Source organism: Brassica oleracea, chromosome C1, assembly GCF_000695525.1.
Source record: "Brassica oleracea var. oleracea cultivar TO1000 chromosome C1, BOL, whole genome shotgun sequence".
NCBI classification, from domain to species: Eukaryota; Viridiplantae; Streptophyta; class Magnoliopsida; order Brassicales; family Brassicaceae; genus Brassica; species Brassica oleracea.
The window spans coordinates 39,577,874-39,595,530 of record NC_027748.1 but is presented as its reverse complement, the minus strand read 5'-3'; the positions used below and the strand labels follow the sequence as shown (position 1 = coordinate 39,595,530).

The window sequence follows — 17,657 nt, the reverse complement described above, 5'->3', positions numbered from 1 at the left end:
TTTAATATTTTATAATTAACTTCCTAAATCTACATATACTATACGAATGAGTCTATATAAAAAACAAACATACACGAATGGGCCTGTAATTTTGTAATATCTTTAGACATGTTTTTGTGTTGGTCCTATGCTAATCAAACAAGAAATATGACATACGTATAAAATGTAAACGTGAGATTAGAGATCAAACCAAGTCATACACACCCAAAACCATAACTGATCATAAGAATACAATTTCATACAAACCCAAAACCATATAAATTCACTGGAGTTATGTATAAACCATATATTGATGTTTCAAAAAAAACAGATATACAATACTAGAAACATAATTACCCAACATACAAACCTTAATTTTTTATGGACTATCAAACCGGTCATTGTTATATTGATTATTTAACTGATCAAATAATTTGAAATGCCATCGATTTTACCGCTCACCTTAAAATTCTTACTACAATGTTTATGGCTCACAACATTTTACGGACGTCTCTGTTACATGGCACAATGATGAAATACATACTTTAAACAATAATTAGATGGAATCGTTAAATTTTCCTTTTTCTAAAGTTTACATATACTTTAAAACATGCACCTGTGCACTGATCTAGTTAAATTCTTATGTTTAGTATCAAAGGGGGTAATCTTATCGACACATATGTTTGTTAATGTTCAAAACTAAGAGGAACTTCCAATTATTCTTTTAGGATCGCGATATGTTTCTCAGTTCTAAATCTTACAAGAAAACTTTTGAATCTATAATGCAACCAATCATCACCATATATATATACACTCATCTATCATGTACTATTGTACTTGCTTCTTCCACTGTAAGCCCATTTGATAAACAGGAGTAGACAGACCAATTCGGTTATCTCGAGAGTTCCGCAGCTGGTATTAGGCAAACCAGGTTCGTTCAAATCAAAAGGCTGGCACTAGCGACTGCGATCGGAGGAGAAGAAGAAAGAGCTCGAGATGGAGATTTCCCGAGCTCGTTCAAGCATCGTTTGCGTTCTTCTTTTACTCTCACTGAGCTTCGCGCGCGCCCTGTGCTTTCTCTAAGTCTCCTCGTCCCTTATCCGTAAGTCCCGCCTAAAATCTCTGTGTTAGAGGACTCAGTAAGTATAAAGCTCCGTTGGGGAACATGGGAGCTTGACTCTGTGGGAGAAATCAATTTGTAGGATGCGGAGATAAGGGAGAAGAAGAGAGAATGCTATGCTGATATAGAGAGGTGAGTCGCTTTTGGTGAGTTCTGAGATATAATGGATCATTTGTAGGATGATATTTGGTTAAACTTGTTTGCTTTATTAAGTTCAAAGTTTCTACAAGTAGTTAGCTGATTCTTAGCTCTTTTTTTTTTTTGTTTTCTGTTCTTTGGCTCACTTGTGTTGTGTATGTGGAAAACAAAACAGTGGGTTATGGGGTTGGCAATGCAAATCTTCTCCAATAGCAAAAGAGAATTGTGCGCTGCGTTGCCTTTCTCCTGTTTGCTATCAACTCATTTACGAGACCACCGATCCGGTAAGTGTAAAAATGAAGTAATAAGAAACAAGATGGTGGGTTAAGGTCTCAAGACAATGGAGATGCCACTACAAGGGACAAGCATGCATGGTGGGTTAAGGTTTCAAAACAATGGATTATTAGTTTATCATATCTCATCTACCATTTACCATACTTGTAACCACTATATATATGAGATGTTCTCATAAGCAAATCAATCAAGTGAATAAGATTATCCTTCTTTACTCTCTCTCTCTTTCTCTCTCTCTTGTTCTTCACTATGTTCTTTAATTTCTAACAGGTGGAACGTCCTCAAGCTTGGCTACTCGTTTCTATTCCAGGGTGCGCAAATGGGAAAGGAACTAGCGGGGATTTCAGACTGGAAGTTGCAGGTGGTAAGCAGAGAAGCAAATAGAGGCGCTTTTTTCGTTGCTCAAAGTGTCATCAAGTATGGATTGGTTAATTCATACGTGCCTACAGGACATCCTCCTTGGCTTTTTGAATTCTTTGTTAATGAAAGTAGAGCCCTCTAAAAAAAAGCTGTCTTAAGGAATGAGGGGAACAAGGAAGACTGGGGTGGGGTGTGGAGCAATGACGTGCAGGAATGGAAGCCTCTGTATTAAGATGCTCTGTTTTTTTTTTTTTTGGGAGGTTCATTCATTCTCTGTCTCTGTTCTTTGTTTTGAGAAAGCCACCAGAGTGGACTAGCTGTATTGGGTTTTGATGGTTTTTATGCCATTTATCTATAATATAAACCAACCTTGACGGAAAAAAAAAAGAAGGCTTTAGAGATTTCTAAAATTAATCCCAAAAAGTTGATCGACAATTTTTTGGCTTTCATGGTTTTACACAGCCACAAAGATGATGATGACAAAGCCTCAATGGCCTAAAAAAAAAGATGGCTTCTTCTCTTACAGCAAAACTTATTCTCATCATCACCACACTTGTTAATAGTATACGTGATTTCCAGAGCAAACGAAGAGCTAATGATGCAACAATGCGTCAACTCTCACCTCCTCACCCTCACCAACAGCACTTCCAGTTTTGCGTTGAAGCACCACCGGAATCCAAGGCTGCAGCCGCGTTGAAACAGTGCGGTTTGGGTTATGCGAGGGCTAAGCGTGGCGTCAGAGAGACCGACGCTTACTTGATAGCTAGAGACTGTGACAAGGCTGCGTATGACGTCAGCATGACGGTGGAGGCTCCTTCAGTTTCGTGCCTCGTCAGTCTCATGACACTTGAATTCAATATGCCCTCAAGTTACCATACGGACTTACGGAGGTTTACTTGGCGTTGATTCAAGCTTTGCTCAGGATCATTGATCGCTTCTAGATAGTTTCTTATTTCTCGACAAGTCATTGTCTTATCTTGAGTTATCATCAATGTCTAGTTAATTATGTCTAGGCTCTCAAAATTTACATCGAACTTTCCTTCTTCCGTTTCTTTTAATCATTTCAAGATTGAATGAAAAACAGTGAGAAAACTTATTATTTCAGTTTAAACATCTGTATCAGAGTTTACTAAAAAAAAACATCTCTATCAGAAAAAGATATATATAATCAACAAACTCTTTTATCAAATTTTGAGTTTCTAACAAAACTCATTTTATATTATTTTCATCCACTTGAACATGAAACTAACTCAGGACTCATGGAGCGGATATATTTTCTTGCATTCTTGTGAATTGTTCATATTACATAGTAGTATTGTTGTTGAAATGGTTCATGATCATGTTGCTAATGATTCTGATTCAAAGTAAAACCTGATATTACATTTTTAGATTAGAGAACCAAATAGCAATTTTTTTTAAGAAAACCAAATAATAAATCACATTCCCTCTTTTTCCTTGATCCCTCTCTCTTTCTGGTTTAATTTCTTTTAGAACTATGAGAAATGAACAGAAACTTGGTATTCTATTTTCTAGGAATAAAGAAAGATAATGCTAGGGCGGCGACTCGAACCCGGTAATATGTAGAACAAAATCAGAACATATCTATACAGTAAAACCAGTTTTATTTATTTTTATTTTTTTTCTGGTGGCATAAACAATAGAAAATGCAACTAGCTCTGACAAGGATACTCTTCAAAAGTGGATTGAATTTTATGTAAATTGAAAACCAACTTTCATGCTTCTTTTTTGTTCTTCAAGGGAACAGCTACATATATTAGATTCACTTCTCAGGCAACATGCACCAGCAACAATAGCCAAACACAACTTGCACAAATTCACTTTGAGCTTTTTTTCATTGAATTCTTTCATTTATATTTCTTTCGGAGTTTCTCTGAAAATGTTCTTTCTTTTGTTTCGACAACAATATATAATAAAATCTGAAATTTTGGGACAGTGTATAATACATTTTAAGAGATTTACTGTCTATGTCAGTTTTATTTTGTAGAATAATGAATGCTTCTTTTCAGTGTATGATAGTTAAAGGTAGGAATCTTTTCAGATAACAAAGATCGAACTAAGATATCAGTTTCTCTTTAATTTAACACAGCACATGAAAGCAAGATTTCCAAGACAACTTTTTGAGTTTGAACTTTGAATGAAAAACCAAAAAAAAAAGAGAATTATATATATAAATTAATAAAAAAGGTATTGATCCTTTGAATAAAAACACGACGCAGAATTTCAGTGAGAATTAACTATTCCTTGGGATTGTTGAGTATTTTTAGGGCATATATAATCGAATCAACAAATAGGAAGATAGTAGATAAGTTTGAAGTAGGTCATATCCTCTTTCTATACATGTATGCAAAGCAATTTGTTAAAATCAATATCCATGTTACTTTTACTACAGTAGATGGCATATAACTGACATCTTATAAAATTACAAAAAACTGACATCTTATATGATGCAGTTTGAAATATTTAAGAGATCTTCCTTTTTTCTCATAAAATATTTCATTGTCTATTCCACGAGACTAGTTTGAAATTAAGAAGATCATGGAAAGAGAATCCAATATTGTGAAGTTGTACAACTTCACAGATAACAAGACAAAGTAAGGAAAAACATGTCATGCTTTAATCTTTGAATGCATATTCAGTCATGTCATGACCCATCCATCATCTTTCTTCGAATCTCCCATCTCACTGAACATGTTTGGAGGCGGTCCTCCGTATTTTATGACAATGCATTTTTTTGTCACAGATAACAATATGGTTATTGCCAGTGCCATTGCACAGTTCTGGTGGAGTTCAAATTCATCAAAAAGAGAGATACACCGGTCGAACTGGAAGAAAGTATGTTTACCAAGAGAGAAGGGTGAAATTGGTTTCTATGATCCATGAGTTCAATCTGGCCCTATTGGCGAAACAACTATGGAAGCTACTTCAGTTCTCTGATTCTCTGGTTGCACGGGTATTGAAGGGGAGATACTATAGATTGAGTTCTCCACTAAAAGTGAATAATGCTACCAGCCCATCCTATGTGTGGACGAGCATTACTGCAACAAGGAAGTTGTTATTATTAGGGATCAGACATAAGATACATTCAGGGTACGAAGTCAAGTTGTGGGAGGATCCGTGGATTCCAACGACCCCTGCGAGACCAGCTATCTCCATAGCGCCAGCCATGCACCCGAATATGAGAGTCAGCGATCTCATTGATCAGGTATCGAAGGAGTGGGATGTTGGTCTACTGGAGAATTATGTTAGTCCCGAGGACATACCTCTCATAAGGAGTTTAGCCATAAGCTCAACTCATCATCGAGATACTTTCTGTTGGAACTACACAAGGAATGGCTAATACACGGTTAAATCTGGATACTGGGTGGCACAGAATGTATTAAAACCAGCGGTAGAGAAGGAAGTTGTAGAGCCAAGCATCACAAAGTTCCAAGCCTTTGCCTGGAAGGTAAAAGCGCCGAAGAAGATATGTCATCTTATATGGAAACTGGTGACTGGTCATGTGGCAGTAACGAGGAACTTAACACGATGCAATATGAGGTGTGAAAATTATTGTCTAAGATGCGGAGAATCAGAGGAAACTGTGACCCATGCATTTTTTGAATGTTCGCCAGCTCTTCAAGCTTGGTCATTATCATCGACTCCAACAAGCCCAAATATATTTCCGGTATCAAGCGTCTACACAAATATGGATTATCTGTTTTGGAGGAAGAATAGCATCATCGATCCAGAACAAGACATGGATCCTTATCCCTGGATATTATGGTATATTTGGAAGGCTAGGAATGACAAACTCTTCAGGGGAATAGATAGAGATCATTTGGAGCTAGTTCGACATGCAGAGAGTGAATGTCAAGCCTGGTTTGATGCTAACGATGCGGTACAACCAGTGGTACAACCAGTGGTTCAAGATAATACCCCTGAGGTATCCCAAGTCATGCGTTTGGGTAATATTTGCTTGTTAGATGGATCTTGGACATCTTCTGCTCACTTTAGTGGATGCGGCTGGGTATGGACGGATAGTGATGGGAACATTCAACTTATGGGAACAAAGAATTTCACTCGACGCGAATCAGCTTTGCATTCGGAAGTAGAAGCACTGCGGTGGGCGATGGAGAATATGCTTCAACACTCAACATGCCAGAGCTCCGGGACAGACTGCAAGGAGCTGATTGCAATGATAAAGGACCCCCAGGCTTGGCCAAGCTTTGCGACAGAATTGGAGAGGATAGAGACGTTACAAATATGCTTTCCGGACTTCAACATCATTCATGTTCCACGGGCGCGCAATCAGACTTCAGATTTTTTAGCTAGGATTGCAAGATCCTTCCATAGGGAGTTGTTTTTATTGGTTGCTCTATTCCGGTTTGGTTATCCAGACCACCTCAAGTTTGAGTAATAGAATGCACTACAAGAAAACACGAACAATACCGACGGAAAAACCGACCGAAAAAAATTGGTCAGTATTTTCCAACGGAATTCCGACGAAAACTTGTCGGAAATCTATTTCGGCAAATTCGTCGGAACTGCGTCGGAAAATACTGACAGAATAATTTCGTCGGTATTTGGTCATACGATCCCGACAGAAAACCGACAAAAAACTGACAAAAATATGACCGTTGCAAAAAATTGACACATACCGACGAAATACCGACGCAGTACCGACAATTTTGGAATTCGGTCAGAATTCCGTCGGTATATTCCGACGGAATACCGACGGATTGAACAGCCGTTTCACTTCCCGATGGAATACTGACGAATTTGCAGCCGTTGCACTTCCCGACGAAATACCGACGAATTATGTAGCCGTTAGTATCCGTTTAAATTACCGACGGAACACCGACGGGTTTTGTACGTTAATTTAGCCGTTATTATTCCCGACGGAATACCGACGAATATTTTCCGTCGGGAAGTTTTCCAGATTCATTATAAATACGACCTCTCCTTCATTCATTCAAATCACAACAAAACAATATAAATTATGGGTACTCCTTATAATTTCCGTTCTTGGTTAGATCAACCTCATATGGATCCAAATACAAATTTACTTACGGAGGAATACGCACGTGGTATTCAAGAATTCATGGGGGTGGTTCAAAGTCAACCGGAAGCAAGAACAAGTAAGTATTTATTATGTCCATGTTCTACTTGTAAGAATAATATCCGTGTCAAAAAAATGGAAGTATGGAGTCATTTATATTTGAAAGGATTTACACGTGGTTATAAGATTTGGTATCTTCATGGAGAAAGATTTGAGTATGGTAGTAGTAGCGAACCTCAAACTGCCGATAGGTTAGATGAACCTACCACGGATGTAGATTTTGGGATAGGGACTGTTCAGATGGTATATGATGCATATGGAGAAAATTTACCGTCGGGTGAAGAGGAAGGAGATAGACAAGAACAACCCAATGTAGAAAATTTCCCATGTGAAGAGGAAGGAGAACGAGAACAACCCAATCTAGAAGCCAGAAGATTTTTTGAAATGTTAGATGCAGCTAAGCAGCCATTGTATCAAGGATGTAAAGATGGGCATTCACCTTTATCATCCGCAAGTCGATTGATGGCGCTAAAGACTGACTATAATTTGGCTGAAGAATGTGTGGATGCGATTGCAGATTTTGTTAAAGATGTTCTTCCTGAAGATAATCTTGCACCTGGCTCATATTATGAGGTACAAAAATTGGTCGCTGGTCTTGGCTTACCATATCAGGTGATAGATGTATGCATCGATAACTGCATGATTTACTGGAGAGCAGATGAGAACAGGGAGAGATGTAAATTCTGTCGGAAACCTCGTTATCAGGATACGACTGGAAGAGTTCCGGTGCCATACAAACGAATGTGGTATTTGCCGTTGACTGAAAGATTAAAGAGGTTATATCAGTCTGAACGAACAGCAGAACCAATGAGATGGCATGCTGAGCACTTAACAAATGGTGAGATAACACATCCTTCCGATGCAGAGGCGTGGAAGCATTTTCAATCAACATATCCAGAATTTGCATCTGAGGTAAGAAATGTGTATCTTGCATTATGCACAGATGGTTTCAGTCCATTTGGAAAGCATGGAAGACAATATTCATTGTGGCCGGTAATCTTGACACCTTACAACTTACCACCACATTTGTGTATGCGACGGGAGTTTTTGTTCCTCTCAATTCTCGTTCCCGGGCCAGATCATCCTAAGAGATCACTGGATGTGTTTCTTCAGCCATTGATATATGAGCTGCAATTATTATGGGAGCACGGTGTTCATACATACGATGTTTCGCGGAAAGAGAATTTTCAGATGCGAGCAGTACTTATGTGGACAATAAGTGATTTTCCAGCATATGGTATGTTATCTGGATGGACCACGCATGGGAGGCTATCATGTCCTTATTGCCAAGACAACACAGATGCTTTCCAACTAAAAAATGGTCGGAAAACGTGTTGGTTTGACTGTCACAGGAGATTTCTACCACACGATCATCCATATCGTAAGAGTAAGACATTGTTTACAAAGAACAAGAGGGTGTTTGACAGTCCACCTGAAGAAGTAAGTGGCAAAAAGTTGAAGGAACAATTAAGAGATTTTGGTGCAGATAGAACGCCAGACGTGGGTGGAAACGGACATGAACCGATTTATGGTGTAGGGGAAAATCATAATTGGCATAAGAAGAGTATCTTCTGGGATTTGCCCTATTGGGAGACTCATTTGTTGCGGCACTGTTTAGATGTCATGCATATTGAGAAGAACTTTTTCGACAATTTGATGAACACCATCCTTGATGTCCAAGGCAAGACGAAGGATAACTTGAAGTCAAGACTGGATTTGGTTGATATTTGTGCTCGTCCCGAACTTCATGTTGATGAGCACGGTAAAGGTCCTATTCCCATATATCGACTGGATGCAACTGCAAAAGAAGAGTTTTTTGATTGGATAACACACAGTGTTAAATTTCCAGACGGTTATGCATCAAGTTTGCGTAATTGTGTTGACAAAAGTGAAGGGAAGTTTACTGGCTTGAAGAGCCATGATTGTCATGTAATGATGCAGCGCCTCGTTTAGAGTTTCGGTTTCTTACAGGTATGTTTTTGTTACAGTTGTATTAAATATCATATATAACATCAGACAACAAATCTACCCATTGTATTCTCACAGTTTTAAAACTTTGAACATGACCTATATATAATCATTCAATCAAAACCGTTCGAACAACATCATACACTTTTAAGTTGGCTTGTGCCAATTCTCAGAAGTTGTAACACTCAAATAAATTTATAACATTTTTTGAGAATGTTTTATGATTATATAACATAATATATCGGTTTTAGAAAGTCGTATAACAAATATAAATAATTTCGACACCCTGTGTAAACTCTAAACCGTAATCCGTCGGTATCTCGTCGGAATATTCCGACAAATAACCGACGGAATTAACTATACCGACGAAGAACAGACGGAAATGGTCGTCGGTATTTAGAAAATTACCCAGGTGAAGCCTGTACCGCGCAAAATTTCAGCGAACCGCCAATATTAAAAAGCCGACGGATTTCCGACGGGTATATTAAATACCGACGGAAAAAACCCGTCGGTAATCCGTCAGTTTGTTAAATGAATACATAAGAGAAAATCTCTTCTTTTTCCTCATTTCTTCCCCTTTTTTCTCTCTCTCCGCCCAACCTCTCCTCCTCCCTCGCGATTTCCGGCGATTCCCTCCTCCTCCCTCGCGATTTCCGACGTAATCCCCCAAATTCGACCTCCTCTTTCACCCAGTCATGTAAGATTTTGAATTCTTTTATCTTTCTCATGGGATTTCAATGGTTACAATGTTAGTTTTAGGGTTTATGTGATTTTGAGATTGATTAGGGATTTGGAAGTTAGTTTAGGGCCGGGATTGAAGTTTTTATTTACGATTTGTGTGATTGGAGTTATAGATTTTGGATTTCTTTAATTTGAATAAAGTTTTTTAAAATTTTTTTTTTTAATTATATAAAAATCGTTTTTAATTATAAAACGTTTCATATTTTTATATTTTTTTCATTATAAAATTTCGTTAAATTAATTTAAAAACACTTTTTAATTATTATAAAAAAAATTTAATTATAAAAAGTTTCTTTTTTTTTGAAACACAATTATAATACGTTTCTAAATAATAAAAAAAGCTTACTAATGTTTTTAAATAATAAAAAAGCTTACTACGTTTATAATAAAACGTTTTTTTTTTTTTGAAACACAATTATAATACGTTTCTAAATAATAAAAAAAGCTTACTAATGTTTTTAAATAATAAAAAAGCTTACTACGTTTATAATAAAACGTTTTTTTTTTTTTGAAACACAATTATAATACGTTTCTAAATAATAAAAAAAGCTTACTAATGTTTTTAAATAATAAAAAAGCTTACTACGTTTATAATAAAACGTTTTTTTTTTTTTGAAACACAATTATAATACGTTTCTAAATAATAAAAAAAGCTTACTAATGTTTTTAAATAATAAAAAAGCTTACTACGTTTATAATAAAACGTTTTTTTTTTTTTGAAACACAATTATAATACGTTTCTAAATAATAAAAAAAGCTTACTAATGTTTTTAAATAATAAAAAAGCTTACTACGTTTATAATAAAACGTTTTTTTTTTTTTGAAACACAATTATAATACGTTTTTAAATAATAAAAAAGCTTATTAATGTTTTTTTTTCGTAGGGATGAACCACCTCCTCTTATAGTTAGACGTCGTTTTCGCCGGGGTACTTCTTCAGTCACTCAGAGTACGTCACCCGCTAGTAGCCCAGTTGCAGCTACCACTCCTCCAGCAGCCCCCACCCCTCCAGCAGCCCGCACCCCCCCTTCTGTAGCTTCCGGCCCTTCTCAAAGTTCAAGAGGAGGAGGATTGCCTACTACGATGACTGTTGCGGAGTTAGTTAGGCTACCTGGCCGAGAATCGCTTCAGCGCCTTGATCCAAATTATCTTATTGTCCCAAACACCACTTGGTAAGTATTTGTTTTAAAAGGTTCTTTCATTTTATATTCATCTTTTACATTTAATTGTGTTTGGTTTTATTTCGTAGGTTTGATTTGTCTGGCAATGGTATCACCAACAGCCTTCTTAGGATGGAGTACACGATGCTAAAGCGTGGTTATCCAACTTTCTATGACATGCCTGCAGAAGATCAAGAACTCTGGTTTCGGCAATTTGCGGTATATGTTCTCAATTTTTAATATTATAAATTTTTTTCCACCAATTGTAACTTTCTAAAAAAAAATTTATATTTATTTTGCAGCAAGAGTTCACTTGGGAATCAGGGATTACCGAACAAGTGAAAATTGTTTTCCGCCGCAAAGCAGCTTCGCACTACACCAAGCGGATCAATGAGTGGAAGCAAAAATTCGATGTTGGTGAGGTCCCGAAGCACATCAACCCAGACGTTTGGCGGGATTTGTGTGGTCATTGGACGAAAGATGAGACAAAGTCTTTGTCGACAATCAACTCGCAAAATCGGTGTAGCGGGCGTGGCGGGAAAGGGATGTTTGTCCACAACTTAGGGGCAACAAGTTTACAGACCCGAGCACTTCAGCTAGTAAGTTTCTAATCTGATTTTCTTATTCATTTTTAAATATGTGATACTAAATATATTGTTTTTAGATGAAGGAAAACGGTGGAGTTCCCGTAGATGATTTTACCCTGATGAAGAACGCCTATACCAACAAGAAGACTGGGGAGATTCAGGATGGACTTATTAAGGGCGTAATCCAGGTCGTGGAAAATCGAAAAGTGGATCTCCTCGCGACTCAAGCTTCTATGTGTGAAGAAGGCGATTCTGCATCTTCCAACTCCTTAACCGTAGAGCAACTCAACAACCTTGTTCTCGAGGTACATTCTAATTTCTTTTTGCTAAGTATGTGTGATATGTGTGTGTGCGTGCGTATGTGTGTGATATGTATTTGTTATTTCTCATTCAGGCTGTTCCAAAGAAAAAGGGCCGTTATGTTGGATTGGCTCGTTCGACCGGAGGGGCTTCTTCTTCTTCTTCAGCTCACTATCCACTCGTTGATGAGCTTATGGAGCAGATTAAGACCAAGGATACGGAGATTGAGTTCCTGAAGCAGGACAATGCTGAAATCCGGGTTGAGCTGCAGCAAAACCGAACGACTATGGAGGAAAACAATGTTCTCACCCAGACCTTGTTGCAGAAGTTTAGGACCCGATTCGGTGAAGACTTTTAGTTGTTTTTTAATTTTCAAAAACATTTATTACTTTTTATAACTTTAATGTATAATAATGTTGAATTTATATATCTATAATGTTTTTAAATTCTAAATTATCAATTTTTTCTTGAAATTAAATTAAGAATTACAAAAGTTGTTTTTTTAATTAAAAAAGGAATACCGACGGATAGAGTTATCCGTCGGAATTTCTACATTTTTCCGACGAATAAGATCCATCGGTATTTCATGATATTCCGACGGAATAAAGTCATCGGTTTTATTTTCAGTTACCGACGGACTGTTTTCGTCGGTATGTTCTGAAATTCCGACGGATTCTCTTCGTCGGTATTCTCTATAAATACCGACGGATACGCATCGTCGGAAATTTTAGATAAAAACCGACGGAATCCGTTCGTCGGTATTTGCCGACGAAATATTATCGTCGGTATTTACCGACAAAGTTCCGACGAATATCAGTATACCGACGTGATGATACCGACGGACATTTGTCGTCGGTATTCCATCGGTATGCGGCTTTCCCGACGAGATTATGACGGATTTGTCCATCGGTATCGCGCAGTTTTCTTGTAGTGATGGTCTTTCGACGTCAAAAAAAAAACAATATGCTTATAATCCCATGCATATGCCTTATTTGATTTTCGGCAGTCTCAACTTTTTTCTTATTCTTAAAAACTAAAGAACACGTACATGATTGGTAGTAGGGTTGTTGAAGGTTTGAAGGATTATAGGATTCTAGTCCTTCAATGTTAAACTGCGAAAAAATTGGGTTTCGGGAAGTAGTCATGATCTCCCCCATTATTTAAAGAATCGATATGCGACTAATGTTTTGGATAGAACTTGCATAATCATAATAAGAGCATGCATGGTTTTCATACAATATGTAACCAGAGTATATCAACTGATCAACCGTGGAAAGAAAGGGTGAGTAAAAAAAAAAAAAAAAGAAAAAAAAAAGTGAGTTAAGTGACAAATATAAGTTTATTGTCAATTTTGTAAATAAATTATACAGTTAAAGTATATAAGAACGGTGTGTCTTCTGAAGTCGTAGGGCTGTTTTGTACTTGGAGTAAACGATAATTTAATTGGGTGCAAAATATTGGAATTGAACATGTGTTAAGATTCTGGAGCTAGGGGTAGGGTTTCTCTTTACGTAGTTTTCATAGCGCGTGTGTCTGTGTACGGCCATTTGCTATAACGCGAAAACATTATTCTCATTTTATAAATTCTTCTTTTTCTGTTTTATGAGAAAAAGACGAGACAAGATCATTGGCAGCTGAGGACAATTGGTGTGGCTTAAATTAGATAACTAATATATTCAGCTGTGCTCCATTATCAAACGAATCACCATTCTACATATACATTTACTGTATCAGTAGGTTTAATGTATACTAGTTTGAATTTTCATATTATAGACTTATAGTTGTTGCATCATTACCAATCTGTCACACACCTTCCAATCAAATAAGCATCCGGAAAGAAAATAAATAAATATATATATTTAAAGCAATGTACATCGTAATTTTTAGAATCATGCATGAGAAACAAGACACAACCTTTACGGTCAAAAAACATTTTGTCGTTAAACATGTTGAAGTTTATAAAGAAAATTAAATATTATTAACAAGTAACGGATATATAAAAGAGAGAAAGATATTTTTTTGAAAAGGAATAAAAGAGAGAAAGATAGGTTGATGAATTTAGAAATAAATTTGAAAAATGTGAAAACTGAAACAGTTAAAACATAAAAAGGAAAACTTTAAAAAAAAAAAAATCATAAAAAGGAAGAATGAGCTGGTAATAATCAAGATGTCAAGGTAAGAACCAGCTTGAAAAGAGTGTAAGAAGTTATTAACAGAGCAGAGTCTCACTAAATAACTGTAAGTCTGGTGTGTTCGGTCAGCCTGCCCGAACAATAACTTGTAACATCCCACAAGAACTCATCTCTCTATATATAAACATACTTGCACAGATTGTTATTTCCTCTCAAACAACCCTAAACGAATAAAAGCTTGTCCTCTCATCATGGCATCATCTCATCCTCAGTTCTACTCCGATTTCACATTTTCCGGTGAGACTCCGTCGCAGTTTCACGGCTCGTCTTCATGTCCTGACGTCTCAGCTTTATCCAATTACTTTGACGACGGCTACGGCTCCTTCAACCCAACTTCTAACCCGAAATCCACGTTTTTCCCGCAAGTTTTTGGGGCTTCTGACGTTTCTGTGCCGGATTACAACAATTACTACCAGAAAGTGGGTGAGAATGTGAATGGCACACAATATTTTCATGTTGGGGATCAAGAGTACTACGGGTATTCACCGGAGATCAAGTCCTTGTTCCATCTGTCCACTGGAGAGCAATCCTGGGTAAACATGAACGTTTCCACATAGTAAATATATTTTGTCTTACAATGATATTATTATTCTTAAGAAACAAAATCAAATAAAATATTTGAATGAAGCAGGGAAATAGTGAAGGACGGACACAAGCTGAGCCGAACACAAAAGTGGGACGCTATTCGGTTGAAGAACGTAAAGACAGAATCATGAGGTACTTGAAGAAAAAGAACCAACGCAACTTCAATAAGACTATCAAGGTACGTATACACAGTCATTATTATTTAGTAGAAAGAGCTAGAGTTTTAACAAGTATAATATAATATATATGCAGTATGTGTGTCGTAAAACCCTAGCTGATCGGCGTGTTCGTGTTCGAGGACGGTTTGCAAGAAACAATGACACATGTGAGCAACAATCTCACATGTCTAAGAATCACAACAACCATTCTGAAAAAGACGAAGATGTGTTTTCTGGATCAGACGACTATCTAATCCAGGTATTATTAGTTCTTATTATTGTTCCAGAATAGTATAATTTTATTTACAATTTTTTCATTTACGATTGACAGTTTTAAAATTAATTAACCAATATTACATCCCATTTTTAGCAGATGGAAACCGACGATAGATGGCTTCAAGAGGCAATGTCTAGTCTGATTTCATTTCCTTGTGAATTGAACGCTCCTGCCGATGTTCATCATCCAAACACATGGAGCTTCTGATCCTATGCTACCTCTCTCTTTACTGCTGAATCAATTAATTAATGTGGCTTGGTATAAAATGTGATCGATTAGTTCTGTTTCATTATAATTACGCAGGTTAGTTATCTTATGATATATTTGTTATCATAATATACTTAATTATTCATAGGGTTAATGAACATGAAGATTCTCCTTAGAATATAAATAAAAGAACTTCAATTGATCATCATATTTTTGATTGTCACTTGGTCATCAAATCCATGACGTGAGAATAATTTCAGCCAATAGTGAACTCAATACAAGGGCAAATTGTTCCTGCTAATTAATTTATTACTGTCTTTAAAAAAATCAATAAATTAAAGCTTTATTCAAAACCCAAAAAAGAAAGAGATGGATTCTTTAAAGGAGGAGTTAAAAGATTGCTGAGATTATTATGGCAAGCAACACCCTTTTACGATTCGAATAAATTGGTGAGTCGATAAAAGATTAATTAACTAGTGGATTCATATGGAACCAATGTTTATTAAGGAATATATGATGTAATTTTAAGGGATCATAAGACGAATGACTTAACTTAATATAGCGTGTGGCCTTCTTTTCTTTCTTTTCCATGCTTATATATGAATGGATATAAAGGAATAATGTCGATTAATTGGTCGTAATAACAAAACACAGGAACATGATAAGTTGTACACCAAATTCTTGCAACGATATGTGGGGGGGCTAGGGAATCCTGTCTATAAATTAAAGTTGATTGATAGGGTGTATAAATATAGTGTAAACATAGAGAGAGAGTGGAGAGGAGAGACATGATATACGGAACCAAGTTCCAATCACCTTTTTAAGACATATAATTCTTGAAACAAACATATATAATAAGGCTTCAAAAAATCTGTAAAATATATTCTCTGAGCTTGTCCCCTTTATTTTCTGCTTTGACGAATATATGTGAAGTTGAAGGCTGAAGCCCTTCTCATCTATTCTTTTTATTTTTCCATTTTTCTTCTCAACACACTTCTCAATTCTAGTGATAGTTACCTAACCACAAAACTGATATATGTTTATATGTATATTTTAATTTGTTCAATTTACATCTTACTTCAGTTACAAAAAAAAAAAATTACATCTTACTTATTAATATTATGTTTAGAGTGATATAAAATTAACATGTTCTGTTAAGGCCTAAGACAGAAAACCATAAGTCCAAAACATGATATTACAGAGATATATAATATATTATCATCTTTTTATTCATATTAATATCATATTTTAAATTCTACATAAATGTCTTATAGAATTTGTGATTATTCAACCACACAATCAATTATTGTGAAAAAGAAAAATTAAACAAAAGATATTTACCTCAATTTGTGCTCCCTTATTCTTATTTTACACGTTAATAACAGTTCATACGAATCATCACTTCTCAAAACGGATTCAAACAAAAAGTCTTAACAATTTTTTTTTATGATACAATTTTTATGTATCATAGAAAAAATATATTGATATTACTGAAGTGAGTTGACTCTGTTTACTGACTTAGGTCGCATGACTCAAACTATCGCAGATGCTGAAGTCAAAACCATGATAGAAAGATCGCATCAAGTAATCATTAACTGTTATCCTCCCATTGTCAGTTTTCTTTCATACATCAAGAAGAAAGATAATCAGTGTTTACCCATGTTTTCAATAATTTCGGTGAACTCCCACTATCTCCAACTTTTGATGTCTTCTATATATTACTGGTCAACTTGAACAGAAAAAGGCAATATGAGTTGATTTTTTTTAAAACAAGTGATAAGAAGCATAATTATTCAGGTATTCACGCTGGTTAATAAATTATAATTTGCATATAGTATAATGTATTTTGGAGGAACTGCGCTTTCACATGTTGCGATGCGTTGAAAATAATAAATAGAAAATGCTTTATTTGTCCACTTCACTAAAAATGTTAGAAAGATTCGGTGTTGGATTTTTCAAATTTCGTAAAGCCTGTATTACCGTTACAGCAGTGAAGGTCGCTCTCTATGCATGCTGAAAACGAAAGCTACAATCAACAACTTACCCCTTCAATGGCAGAAAGAGCTAATATATATGTCTAATTTCAAATCCTGGCCTCAGCTATATTATTTATGTTTTAATGCAATTTTGACATTCCAATATATATCTTGGAAAAAGATAGCAAATCAGGATAATTTTATTCCTATTTGGCTTTAAATATAAATTAGATAGGTCAACAATTTATGTTCTTTTGGTGCATTTTTAAGGACCAAACTTTCTATTTAATACACTTTTTTATTGCAGCTAAATAAACTACAAGAGAAAGTGCAGCTCTTTTGGTAAGAAGGTTGGTCATTTTGTTGCTTGATTATTCTATTATGGATGAGGAGTTTGATTATGGGAAGCATATAACATAGGATTATGCAGCTTATTAAAGTGGTGTTGCATCCAATAAAGAATCTACAATGAGATCAACAGAGCCACGTGTTTTCT

The 17,657-nt window shown here is 35.9% G+C and overlaps 2 protein-coding genes and 2 pseudogenes across 5 annotated transcripts; all 4 read left to right on the top strand.

The window, feature by feature from the left end:
* The first annotated feature begins 796 nt into the window (after window positions 1-796).
* Window positions 797-1,915, top strand: LOC106339972 (annotated as a pseudogene).
* Window positions 1,916-2,104: 189 nt separating this feature from the next.
* On the top strand, window positions 2,105-2,832 carry LOC106339962 (annotated as a pseudogene).
* A 7,765-nt stretch (window positions 2,833-10,597) lies between these two features.
* Window positions 10,598-12,124, top strand: LOC106339950. Its single transcript, XM_013778817.1, has 4 exons — window positions 10,598-10,891; window positions 10,969-11,478; window positions 11,544-11,771; window positions 11,861-12,124. The coding sequence occupies exons 2-4, from the start codon at window positions 11,425-11,427 to the stop codon at window positions 12,122-12,124; spliced, it is 546 nt and encodes a 181-aa protein (XP_013634271.1). The 5' UTR covers window positions 10,598-10,891; window positions 10,969-11,424.
* Window positions 12,125-14,128: 2,004 nt separating this feature from the next.
* Window positions 14,129-15,320, top strand: LOC106299084 (zinc finger protein CONSTANS-LIKE 4-like). Of its 4 annotated transcripts, none has more exons than XM_013735224.1 (4): window positions 14,129-14,491; window positions 14,587-14,721; window positions 14,796-14,960; window positions 15,072-15,320. In XM_013735224.1, the coding sequence occupies exons 1-4, from the start codon at window positions 14,150-14,152 to the stop codon at window positions 15,183-15,185; spliced, it is 756 nt and encodes a 251-aa protein (XP_013590678.1). In that variant the 5' UTR covers window positions 14,129-14,149; the 3' UTR covers window positions 15,186-15,320. The 4 variants fall into 4 exon arrangements, with proteins under 4 accessions (XP_013590678.1, XP_013590685.1, XP_013590692.1 ...); XM_013735231.1 differs by having other exon boundaries at window positions 14,590-14,721; window positions 15,072-15,319; XM_013735238.1 differs by having other exon boundaries at window positions 15,075-15,319.
* Window positions 15,321-17,657: the final 2,337 nt, after the last annotated feature.

What these genes read in the sequence shown, in the direction of transcription:
- LOC106339950 (XM_013778817.1), top strand. Translation starts at nt 11,425, where the DNA reads ATGTTTGTCCACAACTTAGGGGCAACAAGTTTACAGACCCGAGCACTT. An exon ending in AGACCCGAGCACTTCAGCTA is followed by an intron (nt 11,479 to 11,543) that starts GTAAGTTTCTAA and finishes TATTGTTTTTAG; the next exon opens with ATGAAGGAAAACGGTGGAGT. An exon ending in TCAACAACCTTGTTCTCGAG is followed by an intron (nt 11,772 to 11,860) that starts GTACATTCTAAT and finishes TTTCTCATTCAG; the next exon opens with GCTGTTCCAAAGAAAAAGGG.
- LOC106299084 (XM_013735224.1), top strand. Translation starts at nt 14,150, where the DNA reads ATGGCATCATCTCATCCTCAGTTCTACTCCGATTTCACATTTTCCGGT. An exon ending in CCACTGGAGAGCAATCCTGG is followed by an intron (nt 14,492 to 14,586) that starts GTAAACATGAAC and finishes ATTTGAATGAAG; the next exon opens with CAGGGAAATAGTGAAGGACG. An exon ending in CAGACGACTATCTAATCCAG is followed by an intron (nt 14,961 to 15,071) that starts GTATTATTAGTT and finishes TCCCATTTTTAG; the next exon opens with CAGATGGAAACCGACGATAG.